General features: G+C 54.9%; 1 protein-coding gene across 2 annotated transcripts in view; it reads left to right on the forward strand.

Moving 5' to 3' along the window:
• EXOC6B (exocyst complex component 6B) overlaps window positions 1-25,081 on the forward strand; it is a 245,827-nt gene that overhangs the window by 117,235 nt on the left and 103,511 nt on the right. The window contains exons 7-14 of one of the 2 annotated variants that reach the window (XM_054989943.1): window positions 1,838-2,032; window positions 6,594-6,662; window positions 18,204-18,287; window positions 18,386-18,432; window positions 18,741-18,861; window positions 19,709-19,780; window positions 20,600-20,697; window positions 24,908-25,013. In XM_054989943.1, coding sequence (XP_054845918.1) covers window positions 1,838-2,032; window positions 6,594-6,662; window positions 18,204-18,287; window positions 18,386-18,432; window positions 18,741-18,861; window positions 19,709-19,780; window positions 20,600-20,697; window positions 24,908-25,013 — 792 coding nt within the window. The remainder of the gene's footprint in view (window positions 1-1,837; window positions 2,033-6,593; window positions 6,663-18,203; window positions 18,288-18,385; window positions 18,433-18,740; window positions 18,862-19,708; window positions 19,781-20,599; window positions 20,698-24,907; window positions 25,014-25,081) is intronic. The other variant, XM_054989942.1, reaches the window with a different exon arrangement.

Consider the following 25,081-nt stretch of genomic DNA (forward strand, 5'->3'; position numbering starts at 1 on the left):
GGCTCCCAGCAAGAACCATTGCAGACAGAAGGGGGTCAGCTGGGAGGCACGGGCCCTGCAGCCGGCTGCCCACCAGCGACGGAAGGCGTTGCAGGCACAGCTATGGGCTTGGCTTGGCTTTTAGAGCGGGGGCCATGGCTCAGCAGAAGAGCCTCTGCTTGGCTTGCAGAAGGCCCCAGATGCAGCCCCTGTTAGAAGGGGTAGAGGCGGCTTGAAAACCCCAGCCGGAGCTGCTGCCAGTCATGTTGGAGGATGCTGCCCTTGAGACACCGCAGGGTTGGGCTCGGCGTATGGCAGCCTTCCTGCCTCTTTTTCTTTATCTACTTCACCCGTACCCCACCCTTCTTCCCAGTGGGGACCCAAGGGGGCTTACACTGTTCTCTCCCCCTCCATTTCATCCTCACAACAACCCTTTGAGGTAGGTTAGGCTAAGTGGTCACCCATTTTTGCATGTCCCCTCAGACCATCCAGTTTTGGACTGGGGAGAGGAGGTGCGCCTTGCATTTCTGATAACGTTCCAAGCTGGTGGAGTGGAAGGTGAAACTCACGTGGCTCCAGGGGCCAAAGCTGAAGGCGCAGCGTGCTCTTTCCCCGTCATTGAAAGAGGAGAAAAGGACTCCTGCCCCTGGCTTGGTAACACTGCAGCTTCTCCAGGCCTTCCATGCTCCCGGGCAGCTTGTTCCGACGCTGCAGCAGGCCACGTGGTCTCCCCTTCCCGGCCTCCTCCCGTTTCTCAGTTGCGTCTCAGTGCTGGGTAGACTTCTGCAATGCGAGACAGAGCCGTTTTTGCCCTCGGGAAGCTTCTAGTTTCCAACTGGCTCTTCTTGCCGCAGTACCTAGGAGACGGCCATGTTGTAGTTGAGGCCGAGCAAGAGCACCTTGTGGGACAGGATGGTGACGTAATCCTGGGGCCTTGTGGCCATCGGCAGCCTATGGCGCATCTCCCCCCCCCCCCCGGCCTGTCGAGTTTCTCTGGTCAGCTGCGTATCCATCAGTGTGTTGCGCATGTCTGCTATCGATGGGAAGGACGCCCCCCCCCCCCCGGCTCTCTCTGAGCAGGGCTTTAGCAGAGTGCCTCTCTCTCCTAAGCCTCTTGCAGCCGGACAGAAGTGCTGTCAGCAGACGCTTCCAGCTTTGGGACTCGAGGCTTTTCCTTTCTGTTATGGATACTGTGCTAGCGAACGAGAAAATCCCCGGCCCCGTTTCAGGCTGTCAGTGGAGGAGGGCGGCTCTTTGGCACTCTCCTGCTCGTGCCCCAGAGGAACTGTGGCTCGCTCGCTCTCCGCCCCCCCCCCCATAACAGCCCTCTTGTATTCAGCTTCCTGGGGATTAAAATATTAGGATTATGAACTAGTTTGGTCAGATGAGGGGGCCGCGTGCCAAGGTGTCTTTTCTGTCAGCCGGAGCCTTGAGCCTGTCCCGATCTTACAGTTTGAGCTGAGTACGTTTTACAGACCCTGCCAATCAACGTTGTGCAACTTGCGTTTCCCAGGACGCTACAGGAATGCTTTCATAGACCTCTGGGGCCCAGATGTGGAAGGCTTTTGCTGACAGGGGATGAAAAGAGGAGCGGATCCAAAAGTAAAGTCACGGTTGGGCCTTTGTGCCGCTGGTGACAGCTGCCATGTGTCTGCTGGTCCGGCATCAGTGCAGCAGGGCCTCTGGCAGCGCTCTGGGTTTGGGGCCTGGATTTGCGAAGGAGCCTTCCCACCACTGCGTGGCCCCAGAGGGGCTTAGAAAGGGAAGGGGAGTAAATGCCCGACTCAGCAGCACGGGGCTCCGGGGGGGGGGCACAGGGGGCACTTGGGACGTCATCTCCTGTCGGCTTCTGTTCCAGGCCCAGCAGCAAAGAAGCCTGGACAACGTTGTGTCCCAGCCCTCCAAGGCCAGTGGCAGGAGGCTCAAGAAGGAGGCACGTGCAGGCTCAGACCTGGAGGGCAAGAACACCAGCCCGATGTCCGAGCAGGATTCTGGGATCCTGGACGTCGAGGAGGAGGAGGAGGAGGAAGAGGAGGAGGCAAGTGCCCGCAAAGTGGGGGGGGGGGCAGCGGGGGCGATGCGCCGTCCCTCAGGGGAATGGGCCACAAGGAGGGGGCGGGTAGGGTGGAGCTGGGTCATCTGGGTGCCGCCGCCGCCGCCGCCACTGCTTTGGGCCTGCCCCCTTTTCAAAGTGGTCTTGGGGCCTTTCCCCTCCCCCACTCCATGTGTGTTGCAACCTGGCAGCCAGCGCCTGCAGTTCCCCCCGTTAGCCAGAGGATGGCAGCAGATGCTCTCCTCGAAGTGCAAAGCCGGCCCTCCCGCTGCTCAGGCCTGCAAAGAGCTGGGAAGTTATGGGTCCGCTTCTGGACACGTGACGGTGCGTGGCCCATCTGGGCACTGCAGCGTGTGGCCCTGGGCGTCCCTGGAGCCTCTCATTTTGAAGGCCCTTCCTGTGCAGCGTCCCGCTGAAGTTGCTCACCTGCAGCCTCAACAGACCCACGGAGGGCTGTGCTCTGCCTGCCCCTGCCCCTGCCCCTGCCTAGGCGCTGGGAAAGCCCTCCTGCATGGGAAGGCCTTGGGCCTCTGCTGGCCGCTCTCTTTTTATGAATGGAGCAGGAGCCACAGCCGGCAAGGGAAAGAAGGTGAATGGGTTTCAGGGGCAGGGGCTTGCCATAGGCAGGGGGTGTGGCGGCTGTGCTGCTTTCATCATGTAAAAAGGAGGGTGGGATGGATGTGTCCCCTGGGAGGGGGGCTGTGCCCACGGACAGAAGGCAGCCGCTATGAGAGCGGACAGAACGGCCCTGGCTGGCCGGGGAAAGTTTCCTTGCTGCTGCCAGTCCCGCCACAGGGGTCCACAGGCAGAGCCTTGTGGCACTTGGGCTTGCCGTGGCTGAGGAGAGGCTCTCATTTTTCTTGGCTTCGAAAATATAGCTCATCCAGGATTGAGGGAATGGTGGATCCTTTGCACCATCTGACAGGAAGATTTTGGGGCACTCCACAGTAAATCGGTGACAACTGCTGACTCCTCATAGGAAAAACCGGGGGGTCTGGGAGCGTCAGCTGTTTGCCACATTCCCAAGTCCTGCAGACACTGACAGCAGGAGCTGAGGTTGTCGTTGGCAGCGGAGTGCCTGGTTCTGGTGCTCAGTCAAGCGAGCCGGGTGTTGCTCCTGGAGGTTTGTCCCCACAATCCCCTGCCCTGCAGAGTGACGACTGAGCAGCTCGCCTGACTGGGTTGAAGTGTCCAGTAGCTTCGCTGCTTGGCTGCTGGAGAGCTCAGTGCCTCGAAGCCCCAGAGCAGCAGGCCTTTGGGTAAGCATCCGTTCAGCTGGCCCCTCGCTTGGGTTGCTTTTCCGCCCCTTCTGGTTCTATTTATTGATCCGCCCTTCGTACATGAGGCCTGCTCCACCCGAGTCCTCTGAGCGAGAAGAATGCCCAAACAGCTCAAGTGAAAACTGCTCACGTGGGATGCTCCATCCTCCGCTGGCTTAACCCAAGCCAAGCAGGGTCATTCTTGGGAGACTTCTGAACAGAGTTCAAATCTAGCTGCAGTAGGTTTCCATGAGGCAGGGTTTTTGTGGCTGTGGGGCAGCTGCTGGCAACGGCCTCCTTGGTCCTTTGGCTTCCCCCAGAGGTGGTGCTGAGAGGCTCTGGTGAGAGGCCTCTTGCCTCTCTTGGCACTCGGCCAGGGCATCTCCTGAACAGACACGGAGGTGGCGGGAGCTCTCTGGAGAGGGGTGGGATCCCACTGCTGATCCACGACTGTCCTGAGTGAAGGAAGGAGAAGGGAAGGAAACGGAAACCGCCCAAGGGCTGGGCCGCTGGATTGCTGAATTCAGAGGCAGGTGGCGGAAGGCGGAAGTCAGCCGGTGGGGATGGCCGAGGTTGGTCCGTCTCGAACAAGGGAAGGTATTTGGCCTGTGCTTTTGATTGAGGAAGGGGCAGCCCCGGCGGTACCTTTGGGACACACACTGGCTTGGGCAGCCAAAGTGCCTTTCTGTGGGATGTGATGGAAGAGCCATTCTCTGCAGCTCTCATAAAAAGGGGGAGCTTGGCTTGCCAGGACGGGCCGAATAAAAATCTCTTCCCAGGTGGAAGGGAGTAAGACTGTCTTGTGGCAAGCTGGTGAGCATAACCTGCTTTTCCATACTGTCTGCAGTCGCCGGTGGCAAGCTGTCCATGAAACTAGCCGAGCAGCCTGCACCCTCCCATATGCAAACGATCTCTCCCTCCCTTCCTGCGGCTGCCCTGGGCCAGAGGGAGGCATCTCAAGGCCAGGAGGGAGAGACATCCTTGGGACAGGTCATTCTGCTAAGGGGCAGCTGTGGAGGCAGGCGGGCCTAGACTGGAATGGCCTCTTCCTTCGAGAAGGACTCTCCGCTGGGCCCTCAAGGGGAGAGCTCTGCAGAAGCTGCCCTGGGAGTGGCTGCTCTCCTTGGTGGTGAAAGAGGAAGGGGGGCAGTAGTGCGGCTGCCCCTGCCCTCCAGAGCTTCCCCACTGCGTATCAGGCGCTGCTGTTGTGATCTTCCTGCAGAGAAAAGGGTTTGAGAAGCGGAATTCACACCGGAAGTTCCCCCCCCCCTTTTAATTTCGTCCCAGCTGGGCTTGAGTACTTGTAACTTTTATTTTATTTATTTAAAATATGTATATGCTGCCTTTACACCCCAGTATTGCAGTTCAAGGCCACTGACACGATACGTAACCTGCCGGTTCCAAAGAGTCCAGCGCTGGAGCAGAAAGCCAGCCTGCCTTCCCCTCAAAACCAATTAACTGCAGAAAGCTTCCCTGAGAAAAGCTGCCATTCGTTGCTTGGGGAAAAGTAGTAGCACACTCTGCGGAGGGTCCGCCCTTGAAGACGGTCTGCGATCCTAAGCCCACCCCCTCCCCCGACCTCGTGCCAGCCTCCAGCGTCTCTGCTGCCGCTGCCCCCCCCCCCCCGGCCCGTGTTCAGTTTGGAAACTGGAAGTTGAAAGGAGTGGCACTGTGAGCATATAAGAAGAGCCCTGCAGGATCAGGCCAAAGCCCGGTCCAGCCCGGCACTCTTGTTCCCGCAGCGGCAGACCAGCCGCCTCCAGGAAATTCACCAGCAGCAGGACTGTGGCGGCATCGCCCTGCCCTTATTCCCCGGCAACCGATATAAAGAGGCGGCCTGTTTCTGATGCTGAAGGAAGTAGCTCTCATGCGTGGATAGCAGCCAGTAATAGCCCCTTCCTCCATGAATTCGCCCCCTCTTCTTTTACCACCTTCCAAGAAGCCACCCATTGCTACGTCCTGTGGCAGTGAGTTCTACAAGTTGACTATGCAGTGAGAGAATAAGTGCTTCCTTTTGTCTGCCTTGAAACTCCTACCCACCAGCTTCAGTGGAAGACTTTGGGTTCCAGTATAATGAAAGTGGGAGAAAAGCTTCCCCCTGCCGACTCTCTCAACACCGTAGATCTCCGTCATGCCTCCCCTTACCTGCTTTGTTCTGAGCCAGCCCCCACCCTAAGCGTTTTAACCAATCCTTATAGGGCAGTGGCTGTAGCCCCCGGATTGTTTTGGCTGCTCATTTTGGTGCTCTGCACTTTTCCAACTTGACAATGTCCGTTTTCATGTGCGGTGACCAGATCTGCACACAGTATTCTGAGTGTCGCCTCACCTTCAGGGCAGTAGGACTGTGGCGGTGGGATTCTCCGTTCCTTGTCTAATTATGGCCAGCACGGAATGTGCCTTTTTCATAGCAGCTGCACGCTGGGTTGGCGTTCTCACAGAGTCGTCCATTGCCACTTCGAGATCCCTTTCTGGGTCTGTCCCTGCCGGCTCAAATCCCATCAGTGTATATGGGAAGGTGGGAGGTTTTGCCCCAGTATGCCTCCCTTTACACTTAGCCACATTGAATCTCATTTGCTATTTTAGAGGTCATCCCTCCATGGTGCAGAGGGCCTTTTAGAGCTCTTCACAATCCATTTTTGTTTTAACCACCCTAAATCAGACCGGGCCACCTCAGGGCGCCCCTTAGTTCCAGGTCACTTACCAGTATTTACGAGGGAGCCGGAGTGGTGCAGCGACTGGAACGATGGCCTAGGAGCTGGGCACGCCAGAGTCCGTTCCTGGCTCTGCCGTGGGGGGCCTTGGGCCAGTCGCACACTCCCCGCCAATCAATCACATCCTTGCGAGGAAGTTGTAAGGACAGAACGGAGGAGAGGAAAATGATGTAAGCCGCTTCGAGCCCCCACTGGGGAGATAGGAGGGGTATAAATAAATAAATAAAACGACTCGAAAAGCACTAGTCCCCATATGGATCCCCGAGGGACCCTCTGCTCACATCCCTCCATTGCGAGAACTGACTGTTTATGCCTGCCCTCTGCTTCCTGTTTTTAGCTAATTTCCAATCCCTCAGAGGACTCGTCCTTATCCCGTGGCTATGCACTTTGCTCACGAGGGGCTCTTGAGACACACCTGCCACACCTATGCGTGGTTCCGGGGCTGCTGTCCATGGGCAGCGGGAAACAACGCATGGATTCCTTCCCCAGTTCCAGATGCAGGCCGCTGTTTCCCTCCTTGTCCTCCCCTCCCCGTCTTGTGGCCACCGCCCTTCCCTCTGTGACTGCTAACTGGTGTTAATGGTGTCCTAGGTACCCGGGGCCCAGGAGCTGGTGGATTTCTCGCCTGTGTACCGTTGCCTACATATCTACTCAGTTCTGGTAAGTGTGATTTCTTTTCTTCTCTGCTGCATAGTGAGCCTCTTGTTAAGTCCAGAAACAGCTGGCCTGGGATCTTGGAGAAGCTGTTGGAGAACAGCCGCTCTCATCCTCAGCTGTGATTATCTGGGATTCACGAGGATTTGGAGTTTGGAGGCATCCACAGAAAGGTGGAAAGTTCTTGAGTTCGTGTCAAAGAGTAATGTTCAGTTCTAGCTTTTCCAGATCTAATTTGGTGGCTCGTGTTTGTGATTGGTTAAAGTGCCTCCCGCTTCAGGCAGCTGCAATGAAGTAAGTTCCCACTTACGGTGAGAGTGGTGGCAATCCTCTTGGGGCAGTGCCAGGGGGCGTGCATCGCCCTCTGCCACACAAAAGGTTTTGAAGAGGGGACACTTCCTCCTGTCCTTAGCAAGGTTCTTAAAACCGTTGCTTCAGTTGGTAATTATTAAAGAATTTAGTTGGTTCAAGTTAAATCCCTGGGCTGATGGAAGACGTGTACTTAGATAAGTCACTGTCTGGTTTTTGTTTTCTCAGCAGTAGATGTTCACCTAAAATAAAAGGGAAATGGCGTAAGCAGGGCAATATGTAAATGCTGAGCAATAAAGGAAGAATGCAAGAGGTGTGAATGCATGTTGAACAAGGTGCACCACATAGTCTTGTAGCGGGTTGTTCAGCCTTCTGCCCGTGAAGCTGCTTGCTTGATCAGGGGTATCTGGTAGGGGGCAGAGAAGAAGTCGGGGGAACCTGATTCTGCCAGACTGTGCCGGGACGTTCTTAGCCGGTGGAATCTCCAGCCTCTTGTGGAGTAGATCTTCCAAGGAAGAGAAGGCAGAAAGCAGACAGATGCTTCATCAAGGAAATAGCTTCATTGCACAGAAGAGCAAAGAGAAGTAAGATGGTGACGATTCTAGGCAGTACAATGGGTAGTCCATATGATTAATACAGAAGCTGTTTACTTGTGGGAAAACAATAAACCATTTCACTTTGCGAATTCTAGTATTCAGTTGTATTTAATTTAAACTAGCAAGATTTGAGACCAGTAGCACTTTAAAGCGCAACAAGATCTCCAGGGTAGAAGCTTTTGAGAGTCAAAGCTCTCTTTGTCGGACGCAGGTAGGGAACTTGAATGCCTGCTTGCTTTCCTGCTTGTACCTGGCAAAGGGAGCTGGACTCTGGCGAGCTTCTGCCCTGGGAATCTTGTCAGTCTCTAAGGAGCTGCTGGACTGCGTCGTGGATGCCCTCCTGGGTCCGTCTCTGGCCTCCTCAGTTCTCATCTGAACCCTGCACATAATAACACGGCTAGCAGATGGCTGAAGGAGACCCGCCGGGCATGCCCGTGTGCTCAGGGGTGCGTGGAACCCCCTCCCCGTCTTAACCACCTTGAGATGGTCGGTGGGCTCTGCGGCTTTTTCTGTATCGGATAGTTATTTAGGAGATTTCTGTGCTGCTCTGAAAGGCCTCGTAGCAGACAAATGTTTAAAACCAAAGAGAGTAAAACCAGCTCTAAAAACCACAGTCACCAAGAAGAGCTTACATCAAGGCACTCACAAGCAGCGTTTCTCCCGCTTATGACGAGAAGACACTTTGCCTCAAAGAGGAGGAGGGGCACAGCCTGGGTGCTGCTGCAGAGAAGGCCCCCCGCTCACCTGCTCTCGGAGGGTGGGGGCGCTGGAAGAAGGGCCTGGGATGGAGGAGCAGGCTCATATGGCAGCTGGGGGCGGGCGGCAGCTTTAAATACCCACTTATGGGATTTAGGGCCTTATGAGCCCTTGGGATAGGACTCCGCTGCAAACCGGAGTCCAGGAAAGGTCTTTCTGAAATGGAGATGGGTAATGCCCTGTTCTGAAGTAGCGGAAGTCTCAATTGCCTGGTCAAAGGCGACCTAGCGCCCTTCAGCCTGGAGCTTGCGTTCGTGTGGGGCAGAGGTGACATGTTCTAGCTGGCTTCGCCTCGGCCGTGTTCAGGCCCTGCACCTGGAGCTCGTGGCTGGGTTTCCCATGCTCCCGTCTCCCTCTGCCCCTCCTGTCACTGCTGCCCCTCTATGTGCTCTTCTCTTGTGTGACCTTCCAGCTCGCTCCCTCAAAATCATTCTCTGTCTCTCATTTCCCCTGCGACCTTTGGGGCACATCCCCCCTCCCGAGGCTCTGCACGTGTGCCTGGGCAGTCAGCTATGGGGCTGCCACGTGGGGGGGGGGGTGTCCCAGGCGCAGGGAAGTCCCCTGCATGAAGCGGCTTTGGTCCGAAGCGAGGAGAAAGACCCTGGGAAGGAGCCAGGTGGCCCCTGTGGCACAGTTGTGCGCTCCGGGAGATTTGCGCCTGACCTGAGGCAGGCCCCCCAGGGGAAAACTCTCCTTTCCTCGACCTGCGGCGGCTTCCTGGGCTGCCTTTCTAGGCTTGGCCCAGTCAGAGGGTGTCAGCGGCCAGGCAGGCACCAGAGAAAACGTTCACATTGGCTTCAGCCGGAAGGATCATAATGTAATCGCTCCCCAAAATGCTAATATTTGTCTTTTACAATAGTGTTATCTGAGCGCTTGGCCTGCAGTTGCAAAAGGCCACTTTGAATAAATACGGCAATCTTTATTATTTTTAGTGAACCCGACCTTCCTGTCACCTCGCTTTTATGGCGGAGCAGCATATAAGTTCCCAGGGGACAATGTGAACAATCCCACTTCTCTCTGCCAGGCCTTATCAGCAGGGCAGGAGTTCCCATGTCGCAACTCAAGGTCAGCCGTTGGTCATGGGCTCGGAGAGAGGGCAGGCACCTGCGAGGCCTTCCTTCGGCAGCAGAGGCAAAGGGCCGTATCAAAGAGGCCGGGGGACTCTGCCGGAAGCGCTGAACTCGGCAGGAAGGGCAGGCCAGGGAGGGGGGGAGGCGAAGCAGCGTCAGGCGCTGGTGAGCCCAGAAGGCCCCGTTGCTTGGCCCAGGGCAGCAGGGTGGGTCTGTGTGTGTTTGGGGGGGGGGCGGGGATTTATTATCCTGTTTTGGACACAAAACTCTCCCAAAGCACCTGGCAATAAAATCAGAACCCAAACAAAGTGAAATAAATTAGAAAATCTTAATAGAAAGAACAAAGCAGTGAAAACAATTGCTTATAAAAAATGGCCGGCATCCGGATAAGCATCATGCCCAACTGTATCAACAAAATCCAGAGACAGAGAAGCTTTGGGAACATTAACTGTTCATCAGCTTAATTTCTTACTGCAAAGGAGCAGACTCACAAGCCCTCCCAGGAGGCCAGAAAGTTGTGTAGCAGTCCCAGGTCCTGGGTCGGCATCTCTGTCACTTTGCTTACACCTGAGGAAATTACTAGTCCTTTAGTCACCACCAGCACCAGCTGATCTCTGGAGTACCCCCGATGACAAATCAGCCCCTCAGCACACTTTTGGTGCCTCGCAGCTTTAAAGCTCGTCTCTTTACTGCATCTCCCACACACAATTGTGCACTTTGGGGATGAAAAATCAAAAAGAGTCCAGTAGCACCTTTAAGACTAACCAATTTTATTGTAGCATAAGCTTTCGAGAATCACAGTTCTCTTGGTCAGATGCATGGAGGGCAAAAAGAGAAACTGGTCAGATGGAGAGGAGGAGAGGGGGGGCGGGGTAGATGCAAACAGCTCCTTCTGATGTGGAGATCAGTTTGCCTCTGTAAAGGTTCAGAGGACTTCGCCGTGTTAGTCTGTAGCAGCAAAATCAAAAAGAGTCCAGCAGCACCTCCAAGACCCACCAGTTCCCCTGCAGCACAAGCCTTCGAGAACCACAGCCCTCCCCGCCAGATGCATCTGACGAAGATGAAGGATCTGCCACTGCCCCCTCCCCTTACTTTGTTTTAACGAACTTAAATGTGGTGTGGGTACAGAGAGCAGACTTCCCAAATTCAAAATATAAAGAAAGTTAATAAAAAGATTGAAAGCATACAAATGTGGCTGACAGGCACTGGACCAAGCAAGGCGGAAACGAAAAGTTGATGGAAACACATTATTTTCCCCAGTTTTGTTTTTTTAAAGTTTTAATTTACAGTCCGTTTTTCTTACTGTGACTCCGGGTGGATTACAGGCAAGGTAGAACGATTCAGTCAGTCCCACATGGAGCTGCCTTGGGCTGGATTCGAATGCTGGTCCGTCAGGGTCAGTACTGGCTGCTCAGGCAGGCAGTGGCTCTCGGGGGTCTCGGGGGGAGGCCTTTCACATCACCCCCTGCCAAGTCCTTTCAACTGGAGATGCCGGGGATTGGACCTGGGCCCTTCTGCATGCCAAGCAGGTGCTCTGCCACTGAGCCGCGGCTCCTCCCCTCATGGGGCAGTTCCAGAAGACCCAAGATGCTTGCTGCGGCCCTGAGCAGCTGCTTGTGGGGGGGGGGATCAGAGTGGGGAAGGGACCCAGGCCGCTGAGGAATTCATAGGTCCAAACTTGACACCTCCAGTTGGGTCCAGAGGGACGCTAGTCGAGGGACTGGGCGCATATGCTCTGCCTCTCTCTGGACGAATGCCCTGGCTGCCCCCAGGCAGGTCCCTGGAAGCAAGAGCTGCCTCCCGCTTCTCAGGCCCCCTCTCCCAGCGCCTCTCCTTCCCTTCTGGCGCCCCATCAGCCTGCCTGGGCGTGTCTCTGTCTCTTGCCTCGGGCGACCCAGCGGTACCTGGTGGAGTTAAAGAGCTGTAAACAGGGCTGGGATCACAGAGAGGAGGAACAGCCAGGAGGAGACGCTCTGTGCGCTGCCTTGATAAGGACACGGGAAAAGCCATCCGAAGGAACGAGTGTCAGCGACCCGTGATAACCGCTCTGGACCGTGTGCAAATGGAGTTTGGCTAGCAGCAGCCGTAGCTTTTGCAGTTGCCCTCTTGACTCGGTGACTTGGTTTTTCAGAAGATGTCTGCGCTTGTTCTCCGCTGGCACAGGATTCCAGAAAGCCAAAGGCTGCCCTGGAGCCTCCTTGGCCCAGTGGGCGGGAGAACCTGGAACACAGATTTGTCAGGCCGTGTGTCGTAGTCAGACCTCTGCGGAGAGATCAGGTGGGAATTCCCTGAGAGCCTCGGCAGCATCCGTGGTTCGCTTAGAGCAGTGCGCCAGAATCCCTCGCGCTGCCCTAGGGCAGGCTGGGGCACAACTCACAAGGGGTGGGCTGAGAATTCGGCCTCCGAGCCCTGCCTCGCTCCATCGGTTACATTTTTATCTCATGGTTTGTCCAAGGAGCTCCAGGTGGCATAGGTGGGTTTCCCCTTCTTCATCCCACCTTCCTCCTCCTCCTCCTCCTCCTCCTCCTCCTGTATAGGGTCCTGCATACATATGCCAAATAGCACGATTTTATATGCTAATTAAGTTATATAATATATAATGTACATTGTAACTTAACACGTTACACTTATTAAAACATGAAAAAAAAGCAATCTTTTCATCCTGGAATCCTTGGGGATGTCCCACCCACCGCTCAAGGATGCTACCCTTGAGACTGGGCGGTGGTCATTCTGATGCCTCGGGCCCAGAGGGTGCACCACCCTCGGGATGGCTCCGGGCCTCCAGCTGGGGCGGTGGCGGTGGCGCTGCCTGCTAATCTTCCTGGCAGCTGTGGGACTGACGGGAACCACCATGGGCTGAAACATCTCTTGAGCATGGATTGCACAGATCTAAGTATGCTGGTCCCAGGCGCAGCTTTGAGGGAGTGTGGGATGCAGCCAGAGCTTCCCGTCCAACCTCTCAGGGGCCTGTCGGGAGCATCCAGGCGGTATTCAGGGAAGTCTACAAGCAGAGGAGTGACAGATAACACTCTGAGGTGGCGGCTGTTTTCACTGGCTGCCTTGCTTTTATCCAGGCCTATTCCGAGGCCTGCTCTGAAGGGTGGGCTGGGGATCTGCCTGGGGGCCCATGTTGGTTTCCCATTCTGGCAGCTTGGCTCTTGGCCCCGTTCCTTTCTCTTCCCCTTGCTTCCTTCTCACGCTGCTTGCTGTGCCTGACGGAATGGCATCGGTGACGCAACCAGCCTCTTACCAGGCTGCGGTGTTTGGTTTTGCCTTTGCAGGTTCCTTTGGAACAAATTCTGTCTACCAGGAGGCAGAGCTTTAGGCCGGCAGCTTGGTGCTCCGCTTCTTACTAGTTGAGCTTCCTGCCACATGCGTCACCACTGGATTAAAGGCTGGGAAATGATTGGCATCCGGTTTCGAATCCCTTGTATGTCAGGTCTTGAGCCGGCCCAGTGCTAGTTCTCAAGGCTGCCTGGAACAGAGATCTAACATTTCTGGAAAGTTTGAAGCTATGGAGGAAAAAACTTCCGAAAAAAACCTGAAGTGTACAGAATACTTACTTTCCTATCAAACATAAACTTATTTTACTGTTTTAACAACAAAGTGTAACGTGGTTCCCCCCCCCATGTTTTAATAAGTGTAACGTGTTAAGTTACAATGCACATTATATATTATATACTTTAATTAGCATATAAAATCGTGCTATTTGGCATATGTATGCAGTTTAAAAGTATAAATACCTTCGTTTTCTGCGAGCAAAATGGCCAGGATACCCAAGAGTGGGGGGCGGGGGGAGAGTGATGCAAACTGCTGCACCCTCTTCTGTTTTAGCACACGTCTGTGCTAAAATAGCCGAGATTCATGAATGCTGTGGGGAAGGAGGAAAAAACCCTGTTTACCAAAAGCACTGAATGCAGAGCAGATACTCTGCGCAGAAACGGCCAGAGGGGGAAATGTCGGTTTTATGTTGAGCCACGAGCCAGGCTAATGGGCATGTGTTCCAAGTCATCTCCATAGAACAGTCTTAAGGAGGCTGGAGCTGTGCTTTTTTGCTTTCCTCATAATTTAGTTGTGTGTTTGTGGAAAAGGCAAAATTAACCTCCAAAGGATTATCAGTTGACATCACCAAAGGGAGGGAATACTTCTTCTGTCTTTAAATTACTGCTTTTCTGTGCCTGAGGATGGAGGGAAACGGGTGTTCCAGCAGACGCGGGGCGCAGGGCAAATGTGTCTGGCAGAAGGGCCTGTCCTAAAAGTCCCGGGGCTCCTTCAAGACGAGCGACATTTATTGCGGTCTGAGCTTTCGCGAGTCACCGCTCACTTCCTCGGAGCTGTGTCCTCTCTCCAACGGGCGTGAAATGCATCACCTTGCCTTGTGGAATCTTTTTCTTGGGCAACCAGGGGGCTGCGTGGAATGCAAAGACCCTTGGTTTCCTTCTCTCATTCTCTGCATTTTTCTCTGTTTAGGATATTTCCTTATCCTACCCCAGGATTGTATTGTCTGGTGGAAGATGTGGGTGGAAACAGTAGCTTCTAGACACGGCTGTGAGTGTAGGATCGGCTGGGGCGGAGTGTGCAAGGAGCTGTCCAGAATCCCCCCCCCCCCATACATATTTATGCTGCGTGAAGCTGCTTTGACGGAGTCCTTCCTTTCCCCCATCTACTGACTGCCTAAAGCTCTCCAGAGGTTCACTCAAGAAGAAAGACTTTTCCAGGGGGTCTTTTCACGCCAGGTGTTTGGTCTGGCTTGGGAGTTGCTGGAAGCAGATTCCCCCCCTCCTTCTACAAACTTTGTGGTGCATCTGTATACTTTCCAGTTTTTCTGTGTTCTTTCCAAAATTTGCTTTCCTGTGGTATTCTTTGAAAAATCTGGTGCTGCTGCCCTGTGGACGGGAAATACCAGGTTTTTTCCAGTCATGCCCACATTGCCACCATTTCCCCTGCGCCAGCCCCCCCGCTACAGCAATGCACACCCTCGTGTACCAGGGCCGCCTTCATTTTCTTGCTAGCAGTTGCTTAATAATGACCCATCTACTAGGTCCTCTAAATTTCCAGTTTCCTTTATTAAAAAGTAATTCCTTAGTAGGGGTGTGCAGTTTGGTTTGGAATTTGGATTCAAATACCGAATGTTGGATGATTTGGTAAAATTCGGGTATTCTGAATCAAAAATCAGGTATCCCGAATTTTTACCGATTTTTTTAAAAAAAAATATTGGTAAAATTTGGCCATAGTTTTCTCTGGGAAAATCACTCTGGGCGCTATCCAGTGGGCTAGAGGAGGGTCATTTTTCAACCAAACTTCACCAAATTGGACGGGAACTTACTTATTACTTTTCTTTAAAGAACCTCCAAGTTTCATGAAGATTGAATCCTGGGGGCCAACTTTATGGGTCCCCAAAGAAGCTGCCCCCACCCATTCTCCATTATTCCGTATGAGGAAAAATATCTGGGGGCTGGGGGTGGCAGTTTTCATGCAAACTCCAGAAAATTTCCAGGGGACCTACTGACGACTGTCCTCTAAAGACCCCTCAAGTTTCAGGAAGATGGGACTCCGGGGGCCAATTCTATGAGCCCCTGAACAAGGTGCCCCGGCCAGTCCGTTGTTTCCCATGGAGAAAAGTCGAAGCTGACTCCCACTGCGGCGCGGCTGCCGTGGCCAAGGCACCCTCCCAAAGGCAACCTGAGCTCGTCCCAGAGAAAGCCCAACAGAACCAGACGGAAGGAAGGGGACCAGCACCGCATAGGAGGAGGATCACAGCTCTGCCACCCAAACCACAAGGAAGCGAGCGACTCTGTTGCCGCTTAGCCCGGCAGAATTCACAGCAGCCAGGCAGCCGATGGGGAAGCATGGCGGAACAGAACCCAGCGGTGCCCGTCCACAAGCCCCGGCACCCGCCCCTTGCTCCAGTCTATTTATCGCAGCTGTTTTAGCAAACGTACCTCTTGCTGTTCCGCAGATCCCTCCCCGGCCAGCTAAATGTGCTCCTCCTCATTGTTATCCTTGCCAGGAGGGAGCTCAGGAGGAGGAGAGGCGGAGAGGCTCAGCCAGAGTCCAGCGCTGTAGCCACTGCACCACACTGCTTCTCAGCTTGTCTCCGTAGGGGGGGGGGAGCGCCTTGGGATCCTTGGGACCTTTCAGATCGGTGAGTGAGACCTCCTGGAGGCGAGGATAGCAGAGTCTTGCAGAAGGGTCTTTTAGCCCTGTCCCCCCCCCCCGATTCAGGGACCCCCTTCCCCAGGAGGTAAGGTTGGTTCCCCAGCTGTGCAGGCCTGGCAGCGGGCCCTGCAGTTTTCTTCCTGGGATAGCCGCAGAGTGCAAAAAGCCCTGGTTGTTTTCAATTTTGCCATGTGAATAGCTGGTACCTGCCTGTGGGTTCTGAGGTGAGGTACCGTGGGTGCTTTGGCGTGCTCCCCCCACCTTTCTGACTGAGCTGAAGAATACGCTTCCAAACAGTGCCTCCCCCCCCCCCCGCCGCTTCCTTGTGGTCTTATGTGGCCTGAATGTTTAATATCCTGCATTAAAGTTTATGAAAATTGGTCATTAATTCAGGCCTGGTTCAGCACCAGCTGGGGGGCCTTGAAACGAAGGCAGCCACCCAGCGGGCAGCGGCCAAGGAGGCCCTTGCTGATGTTTCTGAAACTACTCTGCCTTGAGAGGGGGTGGGCCAGCAGTGGGCCTGGGGGTTCGGCCCATTAAGCGCCACCTGGGCCCCCATCGCCTCCTTGTCTCCTGTGAGCTCAGGTTGCTTCCAGGTGTGGGAAATTAATACTTAATTGGCAGAGTTTAAGGCAGAGATTGCCCTTTGGAATAAATGAGAACGGACGCACACTCCAGTATAGCTCTGTAAGAATACTTTGCTACATAAAGGATAAAAATAGGGTCGCATTGGATGAAAATAAGAAATTGCTAGACTGACTACATCTTGCTAGTAATAGGTAGCTCAGGACTGTTACACTGACTCTGGACAAAGAGCAATGAACTTCAGCATCACTCGATTGCGCCCCCCCCCCCCCCCCCGCGCAAATAAACAGGCTGCTCAATAGAAAATCCTAATTCTACTTGATTCTACTTAGAGACTCCCCTTTCCGTGTCGGGGATCCTTACTCGAGGCCTAAGTGGTTACATGTAAATAAGTTTAACTAAGTAATACAAACCGTTTAACGCTTTTACGACTGAAATAGAAACTTCCTAAATCCCAACAAGGCCCTCGGCAGAGGAGAAGCTCCTTTGGATGAGACCTGGAGTGTGGCCAAGGCAAACGGTGGTTTTTCCAAGGCGCTCTGGTGTGAGTGTGATGAGCTCCAGGGCAGGCTGGCCTCCTCCCTGTGCCTGGCAAAAAGGCAGGGCTTTCCCTTTTGGAGGCCAAGGAATTTCCTTGCAGGCTGACCGGTCTGCTAGCAGGGGAAATGGACTTATGGAACAGCCCGGAATGCCTCCCTACCATCCAGAGCCCCCCCTCCTTCCCTCCCATCACACATGGCAGCATTTCCCAGAACCCCAGTTGTGTGGGGCAGAGCAGAAACGGGCACCCAAAGGCAGCTCTGCTCCACTGCCAGTTCTTGAAGATGCAGTCGAGCTGCATGCCAGGCAGAGAGTGTCCTGGGATGGGCTAGAAGACCGGGGGGGGGGCTTGATGGTGGGGGAGGGGTGGGGGAGTGGGAAAGCCCAGGCCTGCCATGCTTAGGCCTGGGTGGAGGCTGGAAGAGGGGCGTGTGGGTGGAGACGTGCCTGCTGCAGGCCAGGGGGTGTGGCACTGCAGGTGGGTGGAGGAGCAGAGCAAGCCTGGCATGGGTGGGTGCTGCTTTGGGATTCGTGTGTGTGTATGTCCCCCATATCTGTGCACAGGGAGCCTGCTGGCTTCCTCCATAGCAGCACTTGCCGTCAGTATCCTACCACTGGCTCTTACTCGGCTCTCACTTCCCAGGCTGGGCCAAGAGGGGGCATCTTTTACCCGTGCGTCCATGTTAGGAGCTTATTGGGCCTTGCAAGGTCAGTGTTTGCCCTGCTGTGCAAATGAATGATAGGGTAAAGTGAGCCCTCTGAAGGCAGCTTCCCTTTCCACCTGTGAACATCTTGAAGCAGCCCCTGGCAGTTCCCTCCGTAGTGAATGGTCTTTATTTCCCCAGTCCGGGCTGTTGAAGGGGGAGCCCCAGCTGCAGCCGGGCAAGGAAATGAAAGGCTTGAAGCACCACGTAGGGGGAGGCTTTTGTGGGGCATGGTCCTTTGGAGCTGCATTGGCAGAGCCATGCCAGGCCGTGAGCAAAAGGGAGAGACAAAGGCCCCTTTTTGAAGGGGCAGGGATGCCACAAAGGGTACAGAAGAGACGTGTTAACTGCTTTGTGGCTGGAACGTTGCGGGTGGGGGGTAGCGCGCCATGAAGGCCGTGTCACTGCAAGGTGTAGACATGACTTGGGTGTGTGTGAGTGTGTGTGTGTGTGGGATGACTGCTCTCCTCTGGTCCAACTGGCTCCACACACCCCAAATCCTGGGGCAGGGAAAGGGCTTTTTCAGGGACTGACATGGTCATGAAACTATAGCCATGGTTCGCTACCGGAGCTCCAGCGTGGACAAGACGGTTCAACTGCGCTAGCCATGTGTGGCTGCAGCCAGGATTCCTCTGGGAGAAGTCGAGGAGCCTGACAGGCGTGTCAGCTTTAGAGATCCTCCAGGACCAGGCGGGAACGTCTGGCAGAGCGAGGGTCTGAAGCGGTAACCCTGCTTTGCGTTCCCAGAAGACCCTTTGAATTAGGGGGCGCTTCAGCTGTGGGATGCAATTCCAGTGATAACAGCTCAGCTATATCTCCTCTCTGCAGGGCGCCCGAGAAACCTTTGAGAATTACTACCGGAAGCAGAGGCGGAAGCAGGCCCGGCTGGTGCTGCAGCCGCCCTCCAACATGGTAGGGCTTTCGGGGGGGGGGCAGACGGGGGCTCAGTTGGCAGCTCTGTCTTGGCGGGGGTCTTTCAGCTTGTTAATCGGCTGCCCTCTCTTTTCCAGCATGAAACGCTGGATGGCTATCGGAAATATTTTAATCAGATTGTGGGGTAAGTGCCCTTTCGGTTTCATCCGCTTGCAAGTTCTCTTTGGCTGCGGGTGGTCAGATGGTACTCCCGAGGGAGGAGGAGGTGGGTTTTTGCCTCGAGGGGATGTTGAGGTGTTCTGGGGGGGGGCTGGGGGGGGCGGAGGCCGTTTGTTGCCTGGGTTCCCACACTGTGTGCGCCAGGGTGGCTTTTGCAGGTGGAGAGGGACTGTGCAGCCTAAGTGGGGACGTGCCAAGTCCTCCCTGGTTGTGCGTTGCCCGTAACCAGCCAGCCTGGGCCCCTGACTGCCGTCCTTGTCGCCTCTTCTGTAGTTTCTTTGTCATCGAAGACCACATCCTGCACACCACGCCGGGCTTGGTGGACAGAGCTTACCTGGAGGAGCTGTGGGATATGGCCCTGTCAAAGACCGTTGCAGCCCTGAGGACTCACTCGGTGAGTAGGGCTCAGGAGAGCAGCGGTTCAGGGGCTGCAACCGACCTGCTTGCCGCAAACGATGCTCTGGTCTGGGGAATAGTAACGAGTCCAGGAGCACCTTTAAGACTAACCAACTTTATTGTAGCATAAGCTTTTGAGAAACATAGCTCTCTTTGTCAGATGCATCGTCAGCTTTCGAGAACCACCACTCTCTTTGTCAGATGCATTGTCAGATGTATCTGATGAAGAGAGCTGTGGTTCTCGAAAGCTGACAATGCATCTGGCAAAGAAAGCTGTGGTTCTCGAAAGCTGATCTGACAAAGAGAGCTGTGGTTCTCAAAATCTTATGCCTCAATAAAGGTGGTTAGTCTTAAAGGTGCTACTGGACTTTTTACTGTTTTGCAACTACAGACCAACACAGCTAACTCCTCTGGATCTCTGGTCCGTGACGAATGTCTCTTGGCTGCCTTCACCCCTTCAGCCTCGTGGCTATATACCCTGCTCTTGGGTATATAGCTGGGAGCTTTTAATGGCTGTGGGCAGTCACAGAGCATTGATGCACGCACTTGAGTGTGGCATGCTGGCTCATGGCTAATTGAAACAATGGCGGCAATTCATCACCTGCTGGTGCCTGGCAACATTTTTCTCCGGGTGGTGTGGTGATGAGAATTTCGTCGTGGATCTGGGGCATGCCACGCCTTCCTTCTCTGAGTCTGATGTGGGGCTACGCTAAGCGCCCCACATGGCCTGAGCGTTCAGAACGAAAAAGACATGGAGTGCCAATTCTGCCCCTTCTGCCTCCATTCAGGGCAAGGCAGGGGAGGAAGCGCCACGAGACGCTGAGCAGCTTTCCCTTCTCTTTCAGTCTTACTGCTCCGACCCGGACCTGGTCCTGGACCTGAAGAACCTCCTTGTGCTTTTTGCTGACACGCTGCAGGTGTGCGCTTGCTCTCCGCAGGGGCCCCCTGGCTGGGCCAGCCGTCCCAGCTGCCTTTGGGCCACGGCACACCCCCCGGGCCTCCCTCTCTCCTCCTCCTCTCCATTGCCCCCTGCCCCTCACAATGTGTCGCGGTGGGCAGCACCAGTGCCAGGCGCCCTTCCTTCCTTCCTTCCTTCCTTCCTTCCTTCCTTCCTTCCTTCCTTCCTTCCTTCCTTCCTTCCTTCCTTCCTTCCTTCCTTCCTTCCTTCCTTCCTTCCTTGAAAGGCCCACTTCTTGAGGGACCCCACATCAGACCAGCGCTTTCAGTCTCCTCCTGGAGCCCATAAGATGCCTCGTGGAGGAGAGAGTGTTGAGTGGGGCGCTGCTCCCCTCTCGGCCCTGGAGCTTGCGGGGTGCTCTTGGGCGACTCTCAGACTCCCTCCGCCCAGCCCTGCCTCACAGGGTGCTTGTGAGAACCAAGTGGGGGCTGGAGAGTCAAGCATGCAGCCCTGAACTGCTGGGAGGAAAGGCAGGGCAGAAGAGTGGCGGGTGGGTGTTTCCCCTGACACGACAGACCAGCCTCCATCCTTCCCAGGCTGGGATGGTTTTCTCTGCAGGATCTCCTCCCCGGGGGTGGAGCCCCCGCAGGGCCCTTCCTCAAGCCACAAATGCCCACCGGTGGCTTCGTGCAGCAAAGAACGCCTTGTGCTCACGTGACACAAACGTGCCGTGAGGCTGGCTGCCGCTCTTTGCTGACTGCGTCAGGGTGGCCCTGCGTGTTGGGCGGGGTGGCTTGAAGGCTCCTGGGCAGCTTCTCTTCTGTGTGTCTTTGGCCAGGCCTACGGCTTTCCTGTCAACCAGCTCTTCGACTTGCTGCTGGAAATCCGGGACCAGTACGGCGAGGCCCTGCTGAAGAAGTGGGCGGGAGTCTTCAGGTGAGGTGGTTTTTGCTTTCTTCTAAGAGGCTGAGCTTCTCCCAAGGGCTTGGGTGCAGAACTGGATTTCACGCGTTGCCTCACCTTATCTCTCCGAGTGTCTTAAGCGTGGCCTGAGGTGCAGTGGCCACCAGCCACGGAAGGGCCTCTCTTTGAAGTGGCACCTAGCAGCTCCGGGGGCCTCTGCGCTCTCAGATTGCCACAGCCACAGCGTGGAGCCACGAACTCACACGAATGGCATCGTGGTGGGCTGGATGGGCTTCTCAGAAGTAACGGCAAGAATGAATAGACATGGAGCGGTGACGTGGGGGGCCCGGGTTTCGCATGGGGGGCTTAGGGGGGGCCCTTTATACCCAGCAGATTGCTTGCCTGTTTTCCTCTTTAACACGCCATTCCCGAACTTCTGCCATGACTCAGGTTATCGAAGGGCTTCCCGCTGCCTTGTTGTGCATTTCGTTACCCAGGAGCTGAGCCTCTGGGTCTTCAAGCCCAGGGCCAGGGCTGTCGCAATGCTGCTCTCAGGGTGAAACGGGGGCCCCCCTCCCTCAACAGCCCCGAAGCTCCCTGGCTGCTCCTGGGCTAGATGCGCACCTGCTTTGCAGGCAGCGAAGTTGGTCTTCTTGCCTGTGTCAGGATCTGGGGAGGCAAGAACACCTCCTGCCTCGAGAGGAGGAAAGGACCGCCCAGCCATTTGGTTTCCCCAAGTCCCTGTGCCAGTGCCAAGTGCCGGCTTCCGTCCCCTTTGCCCTCTCAAGGGTGCTCACCCCGTGGGCGGCAGGGGTGGCAGCACATCTTGGGCATCAACAGGCCACCGTCTTCACCCTACATTAATAACCGGGTCCTCACTGCATCTTGTCCTCTCCATCACAGCAGAACTACATCGCCTGTTCTAGCTTTCCTAGGGCTCTGACTCAGTATAGGAAAGCCACACCCTGAACCTTCAAGATCGTTCTGGTGAATCGGAGCTACCATACTCTTGAATGGGCAGGGCATATCTCCCTCTAGACTGTAGGATCTCATTGATGGACTCGGCTTCCACAAGTTAGTTTCAGGTGGGTAGACGTGTTGGTCTGTAGTAGAAGGGCAAGATTCAGGCCCAGCAGCACCTTAAAGACCAACTAGATCCCTAGGGTAGGAGTCGTCGAGAGTCAAAGCTCCCTTCATCAGATACGAGGAATGGAAAATGCTTCCACAGTGATCCAGTGCCTAAACGAGCCGGCGGTCTCCACCCAGAGCTTTTGCGGGCTTCTTCACGGCCTCAGCGGCCTCAGGGGCTTCAGACGTGATCCTTAGAGCAGCAAGTCCGGGCAGGCTCTTGGAGAGGGATGCGCTCCTGCTGCCTCCTGGAGCGCTCTGCTTACTTCGCCGGTGGGCCTGTTTGGACCGCCTGTTCCAGGACTGCCGTTTGCTCTTCCTATTCAGAGCTTGGCTCGGGCGGCAGATGCCTTCCTCTGGGGCTGAGGCACCCACTGTGACATACGCGTTGACCAGGGATGGAAGCTCCACACCAGCAACCCAAAAGACCCGTCGTCTGGAGCTTCTTTCAGTGCACGAGTTGCGTCATTCCTTTCTCTCCGGACGGCAAGGCAGAGGAGTGCCCGCCAGGAGCTCGGCCACCAGGGACTGCATGCATGACCGGGGTGGGACAGCACCCTGCACCTTGAACAGCCTTGCCTGCCGCCTGTGGGGGAGAAGCATCCGCCACAGCATCAGACCTTTTGCTCTGCACCGAACCGGGGAAGACAGCGCCCAGGCGGAGGCCCTCGATGATCTGAGCGCGAGTGGGCCATCAGTAACATTTACCTGCGCCCTGCCTTCCGTCACAGGGGTCTCCCAGGTGTCCGCACCTCTGCTCCTGACTGGGGAAGGGTCCTCCTAGCATGGGAGAGGTCTTTCTTGAGATTTGTTTGGGTTTGATTGCACGGACTACGTCCTGGCAACGTATTTGTGGGCTTCTTAACTGTGGCTCACAAAGATGCTTTGGCTGTCTAGGAGTTGTGACGCCAGTCTTCCTAGGCTGTCTCAGCACCATGGTGCAGCTCTTCATCTGGCAGTCCACATCTGGCGGCCTGGAGAATTCAGCTGTCCAGGTGACTCTGAAGTCCTGTTCAATGCTAGAAAAACGTCTGCCGGGAGATTATATGAGTGGAAGGGGAAGCACTTAAGTCCTTTCGTTTCCAGCACAGAGGGGGTCCATCTGCCCACCTTGGCTTCCGTTCGAGGGTATCTGCTGCACCTTCAGTCCCTAGGATTGGCGCCTTCATCTCTTACATCCACCCGGCTATCATCTCAGTGTCTCGAGCGCTTCTGCAAGGGCAGTCCCTGTTTCCCCAGCCTATAATAAAAACGTTCTTGCAGGGCCTCGTTTGTCCTCGATTGCAGTCTCTGACTGTTCCCTCGGACCTGCAGCCTGTCCTTTCCCAACTGACGGGCAAACCCTTTGGGCTGCTTGGCAACCTGTGATCTCCATCTGTTAACATTCCCAGCCGCATTCGTGACTGACACCTGCTCTGTGCTCTGAGGTCTGTTCCTCCTTACGTTTCATTTCACAAGGACAAGTTTGTCCTAAGACCAGACGCTGCCTTCCTACCTGTAGTCGTCTCTGGATGCCATCAGAACGAGGACCGGCTGCTCCCAGCCTCCTCCCACCTCTGACTCCAGGTCCTGTAATAACTCTTTATTCCCTGGACTTGAGGGGAACCCCCTCGTCCTGTCTAAACAGAATGGCTGCCTACAGACAACATACTAGTCCGTTTGTATGCTGCTCTGGCTCTGACAAAGAAAAACCCGTGTAGTTTCAGAGACTACCATCAGACTGTGCTATGAATTGGCCAATGTGTCTCTTCCACTGAAACCCAGAGCTCATTCAGCCAAAGCTGTGGCTGCATCTTCTGCTTTCCCCTGAGGTCTCTCACCTTCAGAAGGGGGTAGAGCAGCTCCCTCCTCCATCCAACACTGTGCCCTTGATGTGCTGTCTTAATCCAGAGGCTGGGACACTCGGGCTCTGTGCTTATTTTCCAGAGATGCCCCCAACCCAAAAATTTTTGTGATAAACATGGTAGATCTGCACAGTTCTGTGCGCACAAGGGAGGTCTAAAGGGACTGAAGAGTATTGGTTGTGATCTGCCCTGAGCCTGCTGACGTGGGGAGGGCGGAATATAAATTAAATACAAACAAACGAGTAAATATTGCAGAACTTTATAGGTCAGGCAAACTCTAGTAGCAAAATAGCAATAGCAAATACAAGTTAATAGCAAATAATAGCAAAAGAAGTTAAAAGCCAAGCATCTGCCTTTTAAAAATAATGCATGCAGGTAGGTCTGTAGGGAGGCTCTGGAGTTGCAGCATGCAGAATGTCTTGTCTCAGGCTTTTACCTGCCCACGTGCTACCCAGTACAGCAGCACCTTCTGCCTAGCTGAAACCTCCCAAGCCCCAGGCCAAGGCCTGTGCGCTGTGGATCAGGTCAAACAAAGGACAGACATGGCTACCCATGACCCAGCCACTGAGCCTCTTCAGGTCCTGTCCCCCATCCTGTGCCGGCCAGGGCAGGTGCTTCATTTGAACGGGCAGTACTGCTCTGTCTCCCTTCAGCAGAGCAGTAAACTGCCTCCAGGTAGGCCAGTTTACAAACCTGTGCCCTTCAGTGTGCTGCAAAGAGACCATCAAGAGGTAAAAAGAGACTGCGTCCCTGTAACTGTGGGTTCCAGTGCTCATCTGTGCATTCACAGCATCCGCCCAGCTTCCCTGCAACAGACAGATGCCTTCTCAAACTTGCTGTGGCAGGAAGTCAGTGGGACAGCGCAATTGCTCTCCCGCTGGGCACGCCGAGTCTGAGGCTACCTTTGTGAGGGGGGGGGGGAGGTCTTTGCACCAAAAACCAGCTCCAGAAGTTTCCAGATTCTTGTTCTGCACAGTCACAAACTCCACCCATGTGGATGCCAAAAGGACCACTCAAAGAACAGCAGTCAGAGGGAAGCCACCTGCTGATCGCCTGGGGTGGCTCCCTCGAGATTTCCCCAGGGTCTGTGCTTGTGCGCTTTCTTGTTGCCTATACATACGGGTGAATGAAGCTTCCTCTCAAGGGAGGGGCTGTCCGGTTACAAGCAGGCAGTCTGCGAGAACTGGTGCTCCCTGGTTTTTTTCACAAGAGATACGAGCATCGTTAGCCATACCACGTACCAGCGCACTCTGTTTTGTTGTTTTTCGCAGAAATATACTTGATTTAGATAATTACAGTCCCATTCCTGTGGTCTCTGATGAGCTGTATCAGAAAATGGTGGGCCAGTTTCCATTCCACGATGCAGAACTAGAGAAGGTAAGGGGAGTGGGGGGGGGTGGAGGAGAGGAGGGGAGGGGGCCTTATGAACAGCCTTAAACTCTCCT

The sequence above is a fragment of the Eublepharis macularius genome, chromosome 10 (assembly GCF_028583425.1).
Source record: "Eublepharis macularius isolate TG4126 chromosome 10, MPM_Emac_v1.0, whole genome shotgun sequence".
NCBI lineage: Eukaryota > Metazoa > Chordata > Lepidosauria > Squamata > Eublepharidae > Eublepharis > Eublepharis macularius.